Here is a 22,865-nt window from a genome sequence, read left to right as displayed (position 1 = left end):
AGAAAGAGGAGGTGGGTGAATCAGTCACTGGCGGGCAGCTGCCGCCATGTGAGTCCAGGGACCAGGACAGGGTTGCCAGGGGTATAGATGAGAAGGCTGGGGATGCAGTGTCTGGAGCTCCTTGCGTTGCCACAGGAAAGATGGCAGGGGAGTGAGCAGGCTGTGAGGGGGAAGGTTGGGGGGGGGGTACTGGTGTTCCCAAAGCATGTGGGGAAGAGTCTCCTCTGTAGGGGGCCAGGGCCAGTATGTCTCTATCGAGCGCCACTTTTCTCCTCTTGGACAGCAGCTGCACCCTGTAAATCATCTCCCCCAACCTCTCCAATACTCTGCAAGGGCTAAAAGCTCAAATTGGACATGAAATGCTCCCCAGTCTGCCCTAATAGAGTACTTGGGCATTTTTACTGCTGTGACAGCTACTGGGACCATGTTTGTTTACATTCCGAGCCTTGACCTGTGTCCCAAATCTGGCGGAAGAAGTCATCAGAGGTCATAAGTGCATCTAAACAACACCAATGTTCACTTCTGACACCAGTTGTAGCGTTCACCACTATTAAGATCACAGAGCTCACAACCGAATGTCATCTTTAGTCACGGTTGTTATCAGCCACAGCCACGCCATACAGACCACCGTAACATGTATTCCCATGATTGCCGGAGAGCAGGGGAATGATAGACTGACTCTGCTAATCAGCACTCCCAACAGTACAGGGTCGCTACACTACCCCCCCCCCCCACTAAAAAGTTCCTCACCCTCGAGGAACAGAGTCTCCTCTCAAGATTCCCTTATAAACTAAACTAAATCAATCATTTATTTATTTTAACTAGGAAGAGCAGGGTAGACTACTGTCACTTCGGGTGAGCCCAGGTTACATTCTTGCCCTCTCCAGGAACCAAGGGTCTCATTACTATTTCTCGAACAAAGTCTCTGAAGTGACTTGGAGGCCTCCTCTGCGTTTGTGGACACACTGCCTGGGGGGCTGGAGACAAGGACAGGGACCGAGGACTCAGCCACTGGAAGAGGGGCAGAGAAAGAGGAGGTGGGTGACTCAGTCACTGGCGGGCAGCTGCCACCCTGTGAGTCCAGGGACCAGGACAGGGTTGCCAGGGGTATAGATGGGAAGGCTGGGGATGCAGTCTCAGGAGCCCCTTGCATTGCCACATGGAAGATGGCAGGGGAATGAGCAGGCCGTGAGGGGGTAGGCTGGGGGGGGGGGTTACAGGCATTCCCGATACATTTGGGAGAGTCTCCTCTGTAGGGGGCCAGTCTGTCTCTGTGGAGTGCCACTTTTCTCCCCTTGAACAGTAGCTGCACCCCGTAAATGATCTCCCCAAACCTCTCCAATATTCTGCAAGGTCTAAAAGTTCAAACCGGGCATGGAATGCCTCCCAGTCTGCCCTACCAGAGTACTTGGGCATTTTCACTCCTGTAACAGCTACTGGGTGATTGGCACTGCCATGTTTGTTTACATCCCGAGCCTTCACCTTTGTCCCACATCCGGTGGAAGAAGAAACAGCGAAACACCAGTGAGGGCGTCAGCAGCCATCCTCACGCAGACTCCCTCAGGTGATTCTTCACCTCACGTGAAGCTCTCCTGAGATCCCTGGCCATATCCTCCAAGTTCCAACCACCCACATGCTCCTCCCTCCTCTCTCTCGTCTTCTCCTCCTTCACCCCCGTCCTACCATAGCAATCCATGACAAGCAGCTAACTAACCAGCCAACTCACTGACCTAAATGCTAGGCTATCTCCTGACAAACGTTGTTCACTTCTGACACCAGTTGTAGCATTAACCGCTATAAAGATCACAGAGCTCACAACCGAACGTCATCTTTATTCACAGTTGTTATCGGGCACAGCTACACCGTACAGACCGCCGTAACATGCATTCCTGTGATTGGCAGAGAGCAGGGGGATGATAGACTGACTCCGCTAATCAGCAGTCCCAACAGTACAGGGTTGCTACAGTACATTTCCAGTCAACTTATTTTAAAAACCGCAGAATGTTGGCCTTGAACTTTTTTCAGAAACCGCAAATGAGTTGTATATGAACGTTTTGTCTCTGAGACCATGTTGCACTGAATAAAGGGAAGATTGCAGAATCCTGAGAGCAGTATTGGCAACTCTCCTCCAAGTGGATGTCTGCTTGGAATGTCCCTAGATTTTTGCTAGGCTCTAGGTCGTTCTAGACCTACAGCCTAGTTCTAATTTTAAAGTCATTAAAGTGGTCTGAAAACTAGGGCTAGATATCGGCAAGAACCTCGCGATACGATACGTATCATGATACATGGGTCACAATATGATTGTATCACACAATACATTGCGATATGAAACATACTGAGATACATTGCAATACTCTACATAATTTACAGAAAATTTAAAAATATAGCTGAAAATATAACTTGCTGTATACCACCTGGGTAGTCTAATATTTATAACACATTATATTTTGATAACTCGGACAAATTGAGTCGAAACCATTTAATTCAAAAGTTCTATTCAAATTCATTAGAACGGTATCTCTGCATTGCAGAGTGCACACTGTCACTGAACACACTGAACTGAAATGTAGATGCCATAACATCATATGAAAATAAAGTGTGCATATCAAGTATTCTTACTGTGTCACCAAACACATTTAACTGAAATACAGATGCTATAACATCATATGAAAATAAAGAGTGCATATCAAGTATTCTTACTGTGTCACCAAACACACTGAACTGAAATGTAGATGCCATAACATCATATGAAAATAAAGTGTGCATACTGTAACGTACACTAATAAATAGACTCGCTAGCCCTTGGCTAACGGGTCGGACCATTCAGTCGACTGGTTAACTCTGTCGCCCTTGGTACAGGAGCTACGGGTTCGCGTCCTGGCTGTGGCGGTTCACAAGAGCCCCCCGAAATCGCTACAATATTAAGTATTCTTGTGTCATAGAAAACACTGAACACAACTGTAATGTCGATAACATAAACTAAAACACATATTAAGTATTCTTATAAACAAATCTCATACAACTGAATTAGTCGGTATGCTGTAAACAAACTGTAAACATTAAAATATTGTAGTCCAAATCAAACGTTACTTGTCCTATACTTTGATGTTAACTCTTCAATGGTTACATCTTAGCCTAAATATTTAGTGTTTTGACGGTCTGACTTACCTTTAGCGGAGTAACTTTAGACCTGTCTGAGGTGAACACTGAACAGGGGCCTTTTTTCTTACCTCTCTGCAGAGGTAAGAGATGTTCCAAGTTTTCTTCACCTCTTCCTAAAGCCTGGGCACTGCTATATCCATCACGTGTCGGCGAGTTGGGACCACATAGCGCGGCTCCATAGTGTTTACCGTATGTTTGAAGCCGGTGTTTTCAACTACGCTTTAAGGGCGCACATATTTACAGATAGAAAGCACCCCAACTCTGGTATCTTCTGTGCACGAGCTGGCGGAAGCTTGTGGGTGTTACTTATCCAAGTGTAGTTTGCCTTGGGTCCGCAGGTTTCGGATGAGGCCGCTGCTTTTTCTTCGGTGAGCTCGTAAGTCGGTTGTGTTTCCTGAATATTTTATCGTAGCATGACAAAGCTTGCAAACGGCATTAGTTTTATCCAAACCGTTACCCCCTGTTTTGTCTTTAAAACCGAAGTGCACGCAAACGTCAGCTTTGAAAGACGAAGGCGCTGCTCCGATAGTTTCCGCCATGCTTGCCTCTGAACTAGTGCCGGGCATATGGTGCCGGGTGCCGGGAGACAACTAGCTTACTACTAGCCCACAGCGACATCTACAGGAGCGGAGGTCATGGGAGTATTTGAGCACAGGGATTTGAAGTATCCCATATTTAAACACATTTAAACCTGTTTAATACATGAATAATTGTGTAATGTATCGATACAAGGGGCTGGAAATCGATAAAGTATTGTGGAACAATTGTAATACTGAGCTGTATCGATTTTTTTGCACAGCCCTCCTGAAAAAGTCACCAGTCCCTCCATTGGCGGAGCGGGGGTGGCTTATTTCCCCCCTCTTTTATTCCGGGACTCTTATTTTTTATGTTTATGTTTTACTACTTTAATCCGTGTGGGGCAATTCTTTCTCTGCATTTAACCCATCCTAACTGTGTAGCTAGGAGCAGTGGGGAGGCGCTAGCGCCGCACCCGGGGACCAACTCATGTTCGTCTTGCCATGCCTTGGGCAGGGGCACAGACAGGAGTATTAACCCTAACATGCATGTCTTTCTGGTGGTGGGGGAAACCCTTGATCAACGCACTGCTGGTGGGCAGAAGAAGCGGTTCAAAGACCAAATGAAGACCACACTGAAAAGATGCCGGATCAACCCCTCTTCCTTGGAGGGACTTGCTTCCTGCCGCACCACCTGGCGCTGTCACGTCTCAGAGGGAGTGAAGTATAGGGGAAACCAGCGTACACAACACCGTGTAGCAAAGCTACCCCTGCCCCCTCCAGCACCACTTTTACATGCCCGGTCTGCAACCGCAACTGTGCATCCAGGATCGGACTATTCAGCCACCAAAGGACTCACAAATAGGAGAAGATGGTCATCATCGGACACGATGGACAACCAGCAAGCAAACGGGAAACCGGAGCACCCGGAGAAAACCCACCGCAGACACGGGAGAGAACATGCAAACTCCACACAGAGGACGACCTGGGATGACTCCCAAGGTTGGACAACCCCAGGGTTTGAACCCAGGACCTTCTTGCTGTGAGGCGACAGCGCTAACCACTGGGCCACCGTGCCGCCCTTTTTCTTATTAGTTAGTTTGTTTGTTTGTTTGTTCTTCTCACTCAAAAGCCCTGAATCTTTTAGGTTTTTAAAATAACTTATTTTTTGCGTCATTTCCCCTCAGTCTCTCTGACTGGACCAGCAAATAAGGGGCGCGAAAGTTCTGTTACAGGGGAAATCCATCCATCCATCCATATCCAAGCCGCTTATCCCAGTCGGGGTCGCGGGATGCTGGAGCCTATCCCAGCAGTCATTAGGCGGCAGGCGGGGAGACATCACCTAACATGCTCCAAATCTTCTCCAAATGTATTCAAAATAAATACACAGACATCCAACACCGCCCGACAATCATTTGTTAAACAGCTGTCAGTCAAAGGAGTTACACTGCTGTCAAGTTTGTTTATGTCAGGTAGCAGTGTTAGCAGCTCTTTTGGATTAAATGTTAAGTTTATAACTAAACTTTTCCAAGAAACATGAAATATGTTGCCATAGATTAACCCACAGAGCTACAACATGAACTCTGTTTCTTTTAACCTATATTTGTTTACATTTTGAAAAATCAAGTATGCCGAATAAGCTATTATAAGTTGCTATATACCATCGGGTGTGCTGACAACCATCAGTGGAGATAACTTGGAAACGGGATGATTCTCAGGCAAGTCCTGGAGTTACTAGAAGCTTCTTTGTTCTCCGATTTCCAAGCGGATTTACGGACGACACACTGAATCTAAAAATATGTGTATCATGTCTGTTTGGACAAGGAAGGAGGGAAAGAGAACAGGGTGACCAGGATTAGATAAAAATAAAGTACTGTAAGATAATGCATGTCCGTGTTGTTTATCCTACTATGTTATTCCCTAAATAAATCTAATATAATTTGAGTAAATGTTCTTCGGTTGGCCTAATAATTCCATTCAGAGAATTGAAGACCACATTTACTTGGCATTGTTGAGGATCATTGATTTGCAATTAGAGCAGCCCAGCTTATTATGGGATGGATTCAAATGTAGCAGATTTGTCAGCCGAACATTCATCTTGTGAACTCTACTCCATCATAGTGTAAACTAGTAATAACACACGTTAGCCCCTAGCTAACGAGTCTGACCCTTTAGCCGAGCGGTTAGTGATGTCGCCTTGTGGTGCAGTACACCTCGTATCGAATCCCGCACCGGGCAAGAAAATAACCGATTACAGTAGTATAGCAATTATAGGTTTCAAAATTAGTAATGCTGTTTACGCCAAATTCCTACCCTACCGATGTTATTTAATTTAAGAATAGTAACATCAGACAATTTTTTGCCTCTAGGTGGCAGGAGTGGAAATTAGTCATCCTCCATATTTGTTGTGTTATGGTTTCAGAATGAAGAAGACTGTTGGAGAACAATTAGACACAAAATAGGATGTAGGCTCTACAGGATGACCCCCCCCCCCAAATGATGTACATGATGTACATGTTTTTAGGCATGCTAATACCTCAAATTGCTTGGAAAATAGTGCATATAGCTGCCATATATGGGGGAAAAAATCGGGGCGGATGCCCCTGGGTCCCCCTAGGTTTGGGCTCAGCCCCGAATGTTTACAATGTCCAGCTCCGCCCCTGTCCCCTATTTGGAGTCCTCCTCCTGTTTCTAGTCTGTTCTTGATTAAAAAAAAGGTTTGTTTGCATTGTAATTGTGTAAATTTATCTCACCCTGCTAGCATAAATCTCCATCTCTTTTAGAAAAAAAATCTTTTTTGTTAACAAAACTCTCAACTTTTCTTAAAATCAACAATATTTCAGTATAATTACTATAAACAGAATCATGCATTTTGTCCAGGTCAGACTTACAGGGATAAAATGCATTGCATCTGTGAAACAAGCAGTGGATGCTTTAGAAGAGAACTGAACTTGTGAACTTATAATTTTGTGGCCATTGGTCTGACCAAATTATTTTAATGTTTACAATTATAGCCAACCTTACTGTTGTCTTAAAACCACCAACAAAGTCTTAGTCATCAAAATCAATCGACCGAAGAAAAGAACTGAAAACCATCACAAATAAACTTGTGAAAACTACAGGTGAGAACTTTGGAAAAAAAGGGAATATCCTTTTCCCTTTGAATGTGTTGAATATACATAGTTTCATCATTTTGCATTTTTGTTTTATTTCAATGTAGGCATGTGTAATTAAGAAAACTGTTCTCAGTGCCCAGCATTGAGTGTACTGCACATGTATCTCTGCACACAGACATGTTGAGATTACTGACTCAGGACTTGTCTTTTGGGTAGGGCCCCTAGAAGAGAAGCACTATTTAAGGGAACCTGTTGCTTTGCAGAAGTCCGGTTCTCAGTAGTGGAAAGTCAAGCGTAGCTGAAAGGAGCCGACCTTGGCAGTCCTGTCAGAAGATGGAAAGGTGAGACGGCTTGAAAGCTCCAACGCAAACAGCCAGACTAAAACAATGTGGCACAGAGCCTTAAAAGGGGGAGGACTTCTCTGCCATGAAAACTGCTGCTTGATGTGTTATTCATGATATGAAGTGAAGAACTCTTGGAGGAATCCCTTGAAGACAAAGGGAGAAAACAGCCAGATGGAAACATAAAGTACTGTCTCGGTGTCTGTGGACGTTGCATGATAAAAAGGTATGTATTCAACTTTGGAAAAAGTTTGCGATCAGATATTGCACAGTAAATGTTTGAAAAAAAACATATGGTTTTATCTTCATGGACAAAACTATTCACAACCAAATGAACCTAGATTACAGTATAGCAACCCATAAAATGCTTCGCTTCACTTGCTTCACTCCCAGAACACTGCAGGTCTACTGCAACTCTCAGTTCTTTCTTCTTTTTTCTTTTTTTTCCTGATAAAATATTCTCCCATTTACTTGACTTCGACCTGAACTTGACCTGTAAGCGGGGTAGAAGAGCGATATGCCCATATGTTTCCGCATTCACAAATGTTGATCTCCAGTACAGTAACATTAAATGTACAGCGTATCCCTGCGAGGATTTGTTTACAGCTTCCTCCTTTTTGTCCTTAGAACAGACCAATTAAATCCGCTGTGAGTGAACTGTATTACAAATACAACACACACACACACACACACACACACACACACACACATATATGGAGTGAAGGCATAGCGAGAGAGCAAAGCATGAGCTGCCACCTCGGGTTCCTGCGATCATCATTAGACGATGCCCCCCCTTTTCTGCCTTACAGAGGCACCAAGAAAACACAGGAGAAAGGCGAGAAAACAGAAGGCAAGGGAGTGACAAAAAACCTTGAGTGAAATGTCGGGCAGTCTGGTAGCTATTAAAACATATTTTGCAGGGAGCATCGCCATCTAAGACCTGGAAATTAGTTCTTGATAGCCACTATGAAACATAACTCACTCAAACTTTTTTCCTGGCACTAATACTCCTGGCACACTAGTGATATTCGGTGTTTATGATGCTTAGGGGACTCCTGTAATTTCTGAAATGTAATTACTGAGGGCAAGAAACTGCTTTTCCTCTTCGTGACGACTACATTTTAAGTCTGAACAAATCTACTCATCCAAAAAAAAAAAAAAGCTGACCAAATTTTAAAATCACTTACTCTTACTTAATTGGGGAAAAAAAGCATCATCTAAGAAGTTTATTCAGTATATCAAAGAAAGCTGAATCGGTTCATCTGGAGAAACGTTTCATCACTCATCTAATGCCCCTTTTCTACTACATGGTACCGGCTCGACTCGACTCGACTCGACTCGCAGAGTGTTGTTTTCCCATTACCGTAACAGTACCCCCTCACTGTCTGCATTGATTTTGGTACCCACTCCAGTTTTTTGGAACCTCGACATAGGTGGTACCAGAAAAGAGGTAACAGTTACCAAAATGCCGGTACTTTCCCGTAATAGAAAATGAAAAAGTCGAGTCAAGTTGAGCCGGTACCATGTAGTGGAAAAGGGACATAAGAGACCTCTTCAGTCTCAAGTTCAACTGTCTGTAAATATCCCCATTGTAACTCTAGTTAATGGCCACACTAATTTGCATAGGAAACTGATCGTTGGTTTCGGTCGTTATGCCGCTGTTGTTTATAAGGGTGGGGATACCTGCAGTCAGTTGAGACTGAACAGGCCACTGAGATGAGTGATGACACATTTCTCTCAATAAATGTTGTGTCCAGATGAACTGATTCACCTTTCTGGGATTTTCTTACCTGGATTATCGAGCATGCATAAAGATATATTCAGCATATAGTATATACATGCATAAAGATGTACTAGTATAAATTCTGAAGCCATTTAAAGTCCTTTTGGGGGATTATAGTCGTGTTTCATTCCACTCGGGCGCAGAAATACCTCCTCAACTCCAACAAGACATTTGAAAGCAGTTTCAGTGGAGCCGAGCTCTGCTTTTTGGGCAGCCAATATTGTGGTGACATATTGCTTATTTTTTACCGAAACTTTTTTAAGACAGATCAAATCAGATCAACTACTGATACTGCAGTTTCTGGCATGCATGACAGTCTTTTGGCTTACATACCATTGATCCACTTTGCATCAGGATCATGCACTTGGAAGTTTCTTTGAAAGATGTCATCCAATGTCAGCTGAGAGCCAGAGGGTTTGGCACCATCGTCTAGAGAAGGAGGCAAAAATGACAGCGTTGATGTACGTCAGAAAGCCTAGAGACAACTTTTTTTTTTTAGCAATCGAAATTTGATCTGCACTTTTACGGTAACTTTGATAACGAGTCTTTCTTTTTGTTTCTTTTGTCCTTATCGCGTGTGCCAAGCCAGAGGTTCACCTCTGTAGTCACCAGCACCCATCCACATTTTAACGATTAGCATGGGAATTTAAATGTGAACTGGAAAAACAAAAACAGCCCCCACTCTTAGCAAAATAAATAAATACAAATAAATAGATAAATAAATCCCTGCACTCGGCTTCCCGTGTCACTGGATTGACTGGATGGTTTTTTTTTCTACACCTCCTTGAAATCACCCCTTGCCTTGAATAATTGGAAAACTGGAAGTCCCATTGAGTGGCTGTCAGGAGCACTCCACAAACATCAAAGCTAACTTTCATCATCTCCCTCACTCCGGCTAATCTCTTTCAACCATCTTCCTACTCTCTGTAATCACTTAGGGGGAAAAAAAGCACATTTTATGTCAATCTAGTCAGTCTTACACAATCTCCTTTTACTGCATACAGTACAGCACAGTGGAGAACTACCCCATTAGTGAGTTTGTAGTGTCTTGTTTAATAGCCTGTCTCTATTTTTGAATGTGAGAGTTGAAAATAGGCAAAAAAAAACAAAAACAACATCCAGGCAGGATGAGTGGTGTCCAGCAGGAGTTGAAGGCGGCCGTTCAAAGTCTGTATTTTCAGCCCATGCTGATCATTATTCATCATAATGGCTCCACAACCATTCCTGTGAACAAATCTATAGTGAGCCTCACCTTTAGACAGAAGAACAATGGATAATCCAATAAGGGACAAGACAACCAAAATAACCAAGAGAGAGATGCCAATCCCCTTCCAGTTCCTGTCTGGCCCGACGTCCAAGTCCTACACAAAGAAGAAAAAGGAAATGTCTTGGTGCATGCTCAATAATCCAGGTAAGAAAGTCAAAGAGGGTTGAATCAGTTCATCCGGATACAACGTTTATTGACAGATACATTTCATCACTCGAGTGATGAAATGTATCTGTCAATAAACGTTGTATCCGGATGAACTGATTCAACCCTCTGAGGAAAAAGAAAGGATCAGTGTCAAAAAATAATGAAGAATTCCAAAGTTAGATACAAAATATTGACAACTTGTTAATCTAAACAAATTATAGCAATTTCGAAATGTAATGTTGCCATCTTGTGCTAAGTGGTTAACAACATGATCATCATTTGGCAGATCTGATCCTTTATGGTTATACATAAACTTCAGTTTAGGATTTATCTATTTTTCCCCTTAAAATGAATACACTGTGCAGTGGAAATCAATACTAAATCTGAATTGTGTAACACAAATCAAAGTTAAATGTGTTTCGAACCTTTCTTTACGATCTAAATACTGTCTTACAGCATCTGTGGCTGCAAAGAAATATTGAATCTCTCCTGTATTTTCACAGCCGACCTGCTGCCTGTGTATTACAAAGAAATATGGGCAGGAGAGGTGTTTTACCTTTTAGGTATTTGATGTGTGATTGTCAAAATGTGTACATTTATATGACTGCGGATTTAGTTGGACACCAGAATCCAAACAGTTCAGAAATGTATTACTGGGTTTGTATTTCATTAGTCATGAAGCGCAAAAGATGATCTTGGATGCACGTTCAGCAACCAATAATTGACAGTGGAAAAGACAGAGGGCTCTATTTTTGCGAAACTAAGCACAAGCACAAACGGAAGCACCAGTAGTGGTGCATATGGGCACGTCCAATATAGATGTTTGGTAATTTGGTGACCGGAGAGGCAAGGTCAACCATGGCACAGCGAGGCACACTTGAAAAGGAGGTCAGATTGGGGTGGGGACATTATGAGCAGGTGGAGTTTGGACGAGCTTCGACTTGGCTCATAAATTCAGCTCCTTTTGTACCATTTTTAAACGGACTGCGGCATAGCACGTTTTCATCTTCGGGATGGATGGAGACGACTGCCCAATCGAACGGCTACGCATTCCTCCTTAGTTAACTTGGGTGTATGAAACCTGGCGCCAGTGAATTCTTTCCCTGTACTGCCACCTTCTTCCATTATTAACTTCTATATTCCTATGGATTGTGACAAAATCAAATATATGTATTTTTTCTCACTTAAGTTTTTATTAAGTTTTCAAAAAGATATAAACAGAACAGTACAACAACATCAACACAAACAAGAATACAGTAAGATATACAAACAGATAAAAATCCATTATCTGAACCGCTTATCCTGCTCTCAGGGTCGTGGGGATGCTGGAGCCTATCCCAGCAGTCATTGGGCGGCAGGCGGGAAGACACTCTGGACAGGCCGCCAGGCCATCACAGGGCCGATACACACACACCCATTCATACCTAGGGACAATTTAGTATGGACAATTCCCCTGAGTTACATGTCTTTGGACTGTGGGAGGAAACCGGAGCCCCCAGAGGAAACCCACACACACATGGGGAGAACATGCAAACTCCACACATGGATAGTAAAATGAAAAATTAACAATAAATAGTTGTCTGGAAATATTTCAATATTCACACAAATATTTTGAATAGGCATTCATTTAGTCAGTGTCATTTCCCATATAAATGTTCAATTTTTCCCAGTTCTTTTTAAATATATTCTCTTGGACTCTTAAAATGTATGTCCACTTTTCCATGACAAAAATGTCTTGGAAAATGTCCACCCACTGTTCCTGTTTTGGAGTGTTAACATTAAGCCAATTTTTGGTAACGGCTTTCTTTGCAAGTAAAACTTTAGTCAAGTAGAGATCTTCTCTCATCACAACATCACCAATGTTACCAGGATACATCACAAGGCAGGTGTGTGGGATTTCATATACCAAAATATTGTTGATACCTACATTTAACATTATCCCAATATAACCTAATCTTTGTGCATTTTCAGAAAATATGCGAGTGGTCAGCCTCCATGCTCCCACACAGCCTCCAACACCGTTGTCGTGCAGCAAGTTGCCTGCTTTTTATTTTGGGTGTTGTGAAAAAGCGAGTTAAATTTTTCCAGCAGAATTCCCTCCGTATTGGTGAGTTTGTGGATGTACATTGTGTCTCACACATTTGATACCATTCTTCCTCTGTTATCTGAATCTTTAACTCTGCTACCCATTTTGCTTTTATGTAGAGTGCTGAATCCCCCCTGCTTCTCCCCAAAGCTTGGTGCAAAGCAGGGATGACCCTAAGCCCCTTCTGTTTGTATGCATCCACAATCACCCCGGTCACATTATTTGACATTTCATCTGGTTCTGACTTTATCTGTTTTGTAAAGTAGTCTCTTAACTGCATGTATCTCAAAAAATCTTTGTATTCGAGACCATATTTTGCCTTTAAATCTTGGAAGCTCATAAATTCACCATTTTCTAGAACTGGACACATTGCCATGATGCCTTTTTGTGCCCATTCTTTGAATATTGGATCTTACACCCCTGGCTTAAACTTTGAGTCATATGCAAACCACCTCAGTGTGCGAACCCCTCCCTTTAATTTATATATTTTTTTACCATAACATTATATAACTCTAACGTAACTGCTTCTATTGGCTTCATAACATGTTTCATTGTCAAAAAAAATCAAATATATCTAATTTGAAGCTGCACGCGAGAAAATTATCAAAAAGTCTTGCTGACATATTAACATATTATATTAACTTACAAACTGCCTTCAGTGTTCCCATGTTGTGCACAAGCCCACAGAGACTGACAATGGACCCGGTAGTTTAGTCCAGAGCCTGACATGGAAGTGGATTTTCACTCATCCCGTTCCTGTGACTCTGTAAAAGAAAAGAAAAAATCTCCCATCCCATTCCGTTCATGGGATTTATAGTGAAACTGATTCCCATTCCATGGAATTCCAGATGAAATACATCCCACTGCACCAGACAGACATTCACTTTGCTAAGTTAACTTAAATTTTCTGTACACTGTAAAATGCACGCAAACTGTGTAAGATTCACAAAAAAATTCAACAGCCACTTCTCAACCTTTTTTCTGATTAACTTATTCAGAACGTTGAATTCAGTTACTTGTAGCTGCTTTTGGTTTGGAGATTTATTTCGGTGGGGGTCAAATACATAGGCTAACATCCATTAAAACACATCCCTGTGTGTCCTCTCCTGGACTGCTGCATGAAAAATACCTCTATGCACCTGTGTCTGCGCTAAGATGTGGCCTGTGCCAGCGGAGGCACAACTGCAGGCCAAAAATGGACACCAAAACTGAACATCACCAGCAGATCTGCATTAACACACACCCCCAGCTATACCAAGACACCCACCTCGGTGTAGGCAGGCTCCTTTCAAGCCACAAAATTCCCAAACGGAAGCAGGCGTTAACACTTCACTCTGTGCCTGGAAATGCCAATCAGCCTGTTTGCATCTGTGCTGGGCTTCCATCACTACAAAGATGAAGAATTCATTCTTTTATTTATTTATTTTTGCGAGAGAGGCTGAGAAAGTTATTTTCCCTCACAGGAAAATCCAGTGCTCAAAGATGACAGTCACAATCATTCCAAATATCCGCCGAGCTTTGTGAACAATCTCATATGGGCTTTGGAAAAAAAACAGGATGTTTGCAATAATGGGGAGAGACAATCCTCAGGCCACCTTGCAACAAACATTAACTTGAATTTCTATATATTTTCCCTCAGTCCAGAACACATGGAAAAGGAGAGAGCGTCTTTATTTAGTATAAAGGGATTTATTTTTAAGAGATTCCACTCTTGGAGATCTTCACAAGTTATTATGCTTCTAAACTATTCAGTATAATTTGCTACATAATTTTACAAGATCTTGCAAAAGTCAATCAATATTTCACCTCTTACTATTATAGTATTATATAATAACACTATATGGTACTATTTAGTACCCATACTACAATGTTACAGTAAAGTAAATAAAGAAAACTGCGACAGTGGGAAAACCAATATAGTAAACTGTTGCCTTGGTTGTTCCCTAACAAAAGTAGAGATGTTTGACCACATTGGCTGGCTGGTAGACAGACTATGACTTCTTCTGGATCGCCACCTTGCCGTGGTGGAGAAGCTTGCGTGTACCAATTATCCCAAGAGCGATGGCGTCCGGAGCTTGGCTCCTGGTAGGGTCACCCAAGCTGGATAGGTCAAGGGGGAGGTTCCAGATAAAGTGCGATCCAACAAATACCTCAACGGCGGAACTGGCAGAAGATGTCTCCAGGTCACAACGACAGTGAAGGCAGATGACATGACGGCTGCAACAGAGGGTGGTCCCCAGTCATCTTGGTTCTCCATGCCATTGGACTCTGGCCTCCCCCTGCCAAGGACTGTGTGGTGGCTGCAGGTGCATCAGCCAGTCCACTTAAAAAGCTGTCACACGCAGGCATCCTCCCATTATGTGGCTCCAGGATCGGCCTCTATGCCCACCTGAGGACCCAGAGGGAGGACGGTCATACTTGACCCCCAGTGACCGCCGATGACAATGATGATGATGAGCCAGACTATTGGTGGTGTGCAGGTGCAGGTTTGAAACAGGCAAAAAAAAAAAAAAACATAACAAAATACAGCAATCCTGTCCATGGAAAGAAGTCCACAGCACAATTCAGAATTGATAAAAAATATTTTCTGAGATCACATGCGAGATGTCAGATGTTTAACCCTGTCCCAAACAATGAAGCGGCGGTCATGATAGATGTGTGAGGTGCTAAGCAGAGCTGAAGAGATGGGGCAGTCCTGGCAGCACAGCTCCAACACGAGACTAGACTTGCACCGATGTCAGGGTGCAAATACAGGATGGTGACTATCACATGTAAAAGCTGTGAAATCATCACTATGTCAACAAGAGGTCAAATTACCCACTAACCTCCATAAAATCACATAGCATCACATAACATACCCTCATAACATAATTTGTTTTGAGTTTCAATAAGTCATAGACATCTCACTCAAATAGAAAATTGAAACTCATATCCATCAAACGTCACCTTCAGATGTAAGCATTTATAGTTTTGATGACCGTCGGACAGAAAAATGAAAATAGCCTTGATGAAATGAAGGCACCGCAGTACTGTACGGCACAGTGCTAAGAAGTACCAAGACTAAAATATAGAACAGGGCTATTTGATTTTCAGTGACAGATTGGTGTTATAAATAAATCCATTTTATTTACACACCCTCGAGCAACTGCAGATCCGTCTGTTTGTTTATGAAGCTATTTGCTCCCAAACTCTTTTAATTGGAAGTATGATTCAAAGACAAATATCCTGAAGCCTGGCCTCCTCTGCACCTCCCCTGTGCCGCCCTGCCCTGTTCTCTCTCATCCCGGCTCCCTGTAGCATCTACATATTAATATTCGGGATCAGTCATAAGAGAGAGAAATATTCCAGAGGGAAGACTACTCCCTCCAGTGTAAAATCAACACCATTTTACTTGTGTTGTTTGTGTTTTCTCTGGTTTTGCGTAGCCTCATTAACCAGAGCAAGCATTATTATTACACCTCAGGGATCGTTATTTGCCATTTTGGGCTCTCCCACTTGTCATTATTCATAGACCTCCAACAATTTCTACAAATTAGTTTTTTTTCCCCAGCTATTTATGTATAATGTGATTTTCACATTTTGACAGTTCATCGTTGTTTCTCATCATCTGCTGAGGAAATACAGCAGTAAGGACACCAAAATTACTGTCTAAAATGCTTTATAGTATTCAGGGAAGCCTAGATTACTGTCTGGTATCTTTGAAATATATGAAGTTCAGTCTGCACAGCCGAGGGGTTAAGTTACTTGGACTGTGAAAAGGAGCATTATTCTGAATAAATGCCTCGGTCGTATTCAGCCTCGCGATATGCATCCTCTGTAAAACAACATCTGCCAACCTTTCAATTTGAATACTACAAGTAAAGTATTAATACAGCTGAGGTCTTAAATACCAATCACCAATTTGTCTTCTCTGGTTGAAGATTCAAGGCCAGTCTCATGTCAAAGCGGCGAAAGGTAACTTTTTTGCTTTAACATGTCATCATTAAATTCATTTTGGTCGCATAGTGTGATGTTTATGGGAGAATGACACAATCGTCATTTAGGTCAGTTCCCTAGAAGCCTGGCTTTTGCTACTTTGTATTTTGTCTGCAACTGGGTATGCAACCTCACGTGAAATAGTTGTTGCTTTATGGCACACATATAGATAAAGCAATTTTATTTATCGTCTGCAAAAATGACTCGTCTGCAAAAATGACCCCTCATCTTCCACGATAATCCCGTGAACTACGGTTTGTAAATAAATCCATTTCTGTCATTACTATGCTCATCTCATCTCATCTTATCTCATCTCATCTCATCTCATCTCATCTCATCTCATCTCATCTCATCTCATCTCATCTCATCATCAGCCACTTCTCCGGGGTCAGGTTGCGGTGGCAGCAAGCTAAGTAGGGCACTCCAGATCTTGGGGGATCCCAAGGTGTTCCCAGGCCAGGTTGGACATGTAGGCCCTCCACCAAGTTCTGGGTCTACCCCGGGGTTTTCTCTACCGGAAAACCTCCAAAGGAAGGCACCCAGGAGGCTTCCTAATCAGATCCCTGAACCACCTCAACTGGCTCCTTTCAACGCAAAGGAGCAGCGGCTCTACTCCAAGCTCCCTCCGGATGTCCGAGCTCCTCACCCTATCTCTAAGGCTGAGCCCAGACACCCTACAGATTAAACCCATTTCAACCACTTGTATCCCGCAATCTCCCCCTTTTGGTCACTACCGAAAGCTCATGACCATAGGTGAGGGTTGGAACGAAGATTGACTGGTAAATTGAAAGCTATGCCTTCCAACTCAGCGCCCTCTTCAACACAACGGTCTGGTACTGTACGCAGCTGCAAACCACCCCATTGTGTGGTGGTCGCGTTCTGATGAAGCCAACAATTACTTTATCTGCGAAGAGCAGAGATGCGATTCTGAGGTTCCCAAAACAGACACACTCCTCACCTTGGTTGCGCCTTGAGATCCTGTCCATGAATATCACAAACAGAATCCGAGACAAGGGACAACCTTGGTGGAGTCCGACACCCACCGAAAATGTGTTTGACTTTGTGCCGAGAATGCGGACACAGCTCTCACTTTGGTTATACAAGGACCGGATGGCTTGTAGCAACTGCCCCGGTACCCCATACTCCCACAGTACCCCCCACAGAGTGCCCTGGGGTACACGGTCATAAGGCTTCTCCAAGTCCACAAAACACATGTAGACTGGCTGGTCAAACTCCCATGCCCCCCTCAGCTCTTCTGCAAGGGTAAAGAGTTGGTCCGTTGTTCCACGGCCAGGACGGAATCTGTATTGTTCCTCCTGGACCCGAGGTTCGACAATCGGTCAGAGCCTCCTTTCCAGCACCCTAGAGTAGACTTTCCCAGGGAGGCTGAGCAATGTGATGCCCCGATATTTGAGCACACACTCCGGTGTTTTTACTATGTTATTACTATGCTATTAACAAAAAGAAAGCCCCCTCGGTTGTCTTTGTGTGTGTGTGTGTGTGTGTGTGTTCAAGTTCTCATTGTCAGTGTGTGTTTGTGACAGTGAACACATTGCCAAAATCCAAAAAGTAACCGGGTGCCTCTTTTAAGCAATAAATATAATACATTTACCTTGGTGACATTGTTTTAGGGGCGTATTGACACTCTAGTGGGAGGGAATTCGGTCAGATTGAGAGCATCACAATGTGGCAAAAAGTTTAAACCGAGGCACTTTGGAGGCCAGACACCAGGAAATAAAAAAACCTCATTGGAAAACAATCATCAATACTCACACAGCACGGCACACACACAAAAAAAACGCAGAGGACTTTTAGCGGAAATCTTGATCACTTTGACAAGAGAAACATAATCTTCTTATCTCGTCTACACCTTGTAAGCCATATGCCCTTGCTTTGCAAACAACAGTCCATCAGGAGAGAGTGATACGGGGTGTGTGTGTGTGTGTGTGTGTGTGTGTGTGTGTGTGTGTGTGTGTGTGTGTGTGTGTGTGTTTGTGTTCAATGTCTCATTGTGCATGTGTCGGAGAAGCAAGGACATCAAGAGAGAAGTGACAAACTACAGTCTCCTCTTGATCTTTTCAGTAGCTGATGAAAAGGTTAAAGTGTCCCTCCTTTTGAAAAATATACTACCAAGCCTTTCTCTTTGTGTTTGTCAACATCATGCTGGCAGGCTCCCGAGTTAAAAGGCTGTGCCATAAATCTAAAAGACACCAAAGATAGGCACATTTCCCTTTAGCCGATGCATCATCAAGTAGTGGTCATGGCGACCGCATCTCATCTGGCTTATCACGAGAGGTACCACATCCTTTCTGACCGTCAAGAGAGGTTAAGAGTACTATTTCTGAAACTTTTTTCATGAAGTACCAAATAAATTCAGTACTTTTGGAAATTAGTGAAGTAGTAGAGACACCAGGCTGGCTTTAGTTTAAACGATACTATGTTGTATCTGAAATTGGGCTGCACAGGAAAAACATGGACCGGTCGAGCGTAAGGTAGCATGGTTCAACATAAAGGTACTTCTGCTTGAATCCAGACAGGTGCCTGATGAACATTTCATTCATTCATCATTAGTTTAAATAGGCAACAAGACTACGTATGATTAGCTAATGTTAATGACATAACAATTATTAATTACATAAAGTCTGTTTTTGAACCAATGCAAGAGCAAAAATATTTAGGATGAAGGATGGTAAGGCGTAGACATGTAAAGTTTGAGAACGAGTAGCAGTCGGTGGTGAAATGGAGAGATGAAAAATGAATGAGGAAGTGAAAACAAGAAAACAATATGTATGTAAGTTGGGTGATTTGAAGTGTGTCGCTTGTTGAAAAACAGAAAGTAAGAGGAGTGAAAAAATGGATTGATATTTATCAAAGGATGGGACAGAATGCAGTGATAGAGTTAATGAAGAAGAGACAAGGGGCAGTGTGTACATTTCACATTGGTGTAATACAAGTTCTTTGGTGTTTTTGTTTTGTTTATTAATTAATGTTAAATTCGTTATGAGGAGTATTTCATGTTTTTCTAACACAGACCTCAGTAAAATGTTGACCCTGCTTATGGCTCTGGTCTCTGGTGATGAAAGTCAAACAGTAAAACCCTGCATGCATGGGTTTTTAATGTATTCTTAGCAAAAGGTAAGGAGAAATTAAGAGACCTTTACTGAACGGCGTACCAGGGCTTGCAAAAAAAAAAAATCTGTTCATATGAAGAAAATGGTGGATGATGCTGAGAGTTATGTCCTCCTCCATTTCCTCCCTCATATTTTTCCTTATCTATCAAAGACTTCCTGGAATATTTCTTGATTCGATTTGAGGCCGAAGCACAAATATAAGCTAATTTTACTTTACTGGATTCTTCTACGCTGTAATTTACTCTCTCGGATATCTTGTGGAGTTTTGTGGGCTTAATGTATGGTCCTTAAATACATACCAGGATGAACCTTCCCATCTTGCACAGTCTTGAGTACCCTCTTGAGAGTGTTTTGGCCCTCGGGATGTTAAATTTGCTTTTCCGAGTTGGGTTTTATTATATTTATCTGTTGACAATGCCAAGTTTGAGAATCCAAACTCAAACGGTGTGTCTTTTCAAGACGATATTGTGCCATAACCTCATTTTATTAGGGGGACTTTTGAGGATGGCAGCAAAGTTTACATAATGAATTGGTAGAGGGCTAAAGTGTAATAAATATCCCTACGGCTGTATTTGAAAGATAATATATCATCCAGCCGTGAGTCGGGAACCGGGACCGGGTGACATTTGTGTCATAAAAAAGCAGGGAGGAAGGCTTTGAATCACTAGCTACTCAGGGCACTAATATTAACAGAAAACAGAAGTGGGAGATGTCCTCTGGTTGCATAAAGTGGCATCAATAGGTTTTCCAGGAACATTGTTATCTTTACAGCCAAACCTATAGGGAGATAAAGCTGAGCAGTACCCATGAACTTCGCTGGATTCATTAGTCATTTCAGACAGGGAGATGGCCATCGCATGCATACAGAAACTGTAGAAACCCCAAAGATGTATGCCATTTACACTGAATTACACGGCTATGCATGTGAACAGATTGGCAGACACATGCACGTCTCAATCCTCATTCAGCTATCAAAAATAAATGTTTGCTGCAGTGTAAAGCCTCCCATTAGATGCACACTTTTATCCAAAGTTCCTGGGCATAACAGAAGAGCAGATATTTTCAGCATTTCAGCAGAAAGCCCTTGGCGGAAATTAAACACCTAACTCTTTTTGCCTACTCTAAATTGTGCATGCTCATTATCATTTTAACACCCGGAAGTTCTATTAGGTGGCCCTGCTGATTAGACAGTGAATGGATGTATCCATCAACAGTCCTGTCCTAGAGAAAGAAAAAAGCTCCACATCTATTTTTTGCCTGTTTTTGATTAGATTGGCTGTAATTTTGGGCCTCCGGTTGGCGTAGCGGTCTATTACGTTGCCTACCAACACAGGGATCGCCGGTTTGAATCCACGTGTTACCGCCGGCTTGGTCGGGCGTCCCTGCAGATACAATTGGCCGTGTCTGCGGGTGGGAAGCCGGATGTGGGTATGTGTCCTGTTCGCTGCACTAGCGCCTCCTCTGGTGGGTCAGATCGCCTGTTTGGGCGGGGACTGGAGGGAATAGCGTGACCCTCCCCACGCCACGTCCCCCTGGTGAAACTCCTCACTGTCAGGTGAAAATAAGTGTCTGGCGACTCCACATGTATCGGAGGAGATATGTGGTAGTCTGCAGCCCTCCCTGCATCGGCAGAAGGGGTGGAGAGCAAACCGGGACGGCTTGGAAGAGTGGGGTAATTGGCCAAGTACAATTGGGGAGAAAAAGGGGGGAAACTCCAATGAATAAATAAATAAATAAATAAATAAATAAAAAAGATTGGCTATAAATGTAACGATTCCTTTGCGGAAGTTAGGCAAGAGATTATGATACGGTGGAGCATGAGCTACATGTCTAAAATACAAATGTGAATATAAAATATGCAACCTTTTTGCAATTATTTGATACATGAATTTGAATATATAAATATAAAACACCAGACAGAGCATTGACCTTCTTTCTGGTCTACTGCAACAGCATATAAAATATTATTTTATTTTTTTGGGGGGGGGGATTTCCCCCCTTTTTTCTCCCCAATTGTACTTGTCCAATTGCCCCACTCTTCTGAGCCTTCCCAGTCGCTGCTCCACCCCTCTGCCGACCAGAGGAAGGCTGCAGACTACCACATGCCTCCTCCGGTACATGTGGAGTCGCCAGCCACTTCTTTTCACCTGACAGTGAGGAGTTTCGCCAGGGGAACGTAGCGCGTGGGAGGATCATGCTATTCTCCCCAGTCCCCCCCAAACAGGCGTCCCGACAGACCAGAGGAGGCGCTAGTGCAGCAACCAGGACACATACCCACATCCGGCCTCCCATCCGCAGACACGGCCAATTGTGTGTGTAGGGACGCCCGACCAAGCCGGTGGTGACACGGGGATTCGAACCGGCGATCCCCGTGTTGGTAGGCAACCGAATAGACTGCTACGCTACCCGGACGCCGCAGCATAGAATTTAAAAATGACAAAACATTGAAAAATGTTTCGCAGTATAGGAAGAAAACGGTACAGGAATGGATGGGGCAAACTTCAAGTCTATGGTCCAGTCAACCAATCCACAGTTTAAAGTCTTTTAAGGCACTCTTTGCTGTGGTAATTAGCATGGTTGAGACAATGAATGAGGCCCCATGTAGAGCTGGGGAAGCAAGTGATAAACTAGAAGAATGAATGGTATTAGCTATGGCGAGTCTGTGCATGGTTAATGCATCTGTCTATGTTTTGGGGTGCGGTATCGAGCATTTGCACCTTGCACGGTTTGTAAAATGTTCGGTTGTTGTGTTTGTGTATGGGTATGTATGTGTAGTCCATGCATGCACATGATGGTGTCTATGCGGCTGTTTAAAGAGGACCATCTGGAAAAAAGGGGGCAAGGAGAAGCTGTACATGACAAATATTGTATTAAAAAAAGTCTTCTTTGACTTAATTATTCCATAATATTTTTCATGCTCCTCTCCTGCTAGGCTACAGTATATTCAATGGCTGTACATAATTCAAGTAAATGAGTTTTTTTTTCATGTTTTTCGCAATTAAATTTACAAAATGCATATCCAAATTGTGAACGGTTGAAGCTAATTAGGGTTGAAATATGCTCATAATATCAATAGAGTTTCGTGCTTGCTTTCAGAGACCAAGAATTTTATGATACTAGTGAATATAGATGGTGAATTCAAAATGTTAAGATCTCCAACATTACACAAGATATTTCAGCACTGTTTCACAGATGATCAAAGAAGGTTGAATCAGTTCATCTGGATACATTTATTGGCAGATATGTTTCATCAGTCAACTAAGTGACTTCAAAGATGTCACTCAACTAAGTGACTTCAAAGATGTCACTCAACTAAGTGACATCTTAGTTGACTGATGAAAC

The 22,865-nt window shown here is 42.8% G+C and overlaps 1 protein-coding gene across 1 annotated transcript in view; it reads right to left on the bottom strand.

Annotated features, from left to right (window-relative positions):
- LOC130120536 (inactive dipeptidyl peptidase 10-like) overlaps positions 1-22,865 on the bottom strand; it is a 159,958-nt gene that overhangs the window by 75,427 nt on the left and 61,666 nt on the right. Inside the window, exons 2-3 of the mRNA XM_056289115.1 lie at positions 10,170-10,278; positions 9,251-9,346 (exon numbers count right to left, since the gene is read on the bottom strand). Coding sequence (XP_056145090.1) covers positions 9,251-9,346; positions 10,170-10,278 — 205 coding nt within the window. The remainder of the gene's footprint in view (positions 1-9,250; positions 9,347-10,169; positions 10,279-22,865) is intronic.

This window comes from Lampris incognitus, chromosome 11 (assembly GCF_029633865.1).
Source record: "Lampris incognitus isolate fLamInc1 chromosome 11, fLamInc1.hap2, whole genome shotgun sequence".
NCBI lineage: Eukaryota > Metazoa > Chordata > Actinopteri > Lampriformes > Lampridae > Lampris > Lampris incognitus.
Note: the sequence above shows the minus strand (reverse complement) of the source record. Positions and strands in the feature narration are given on the sequence as shown.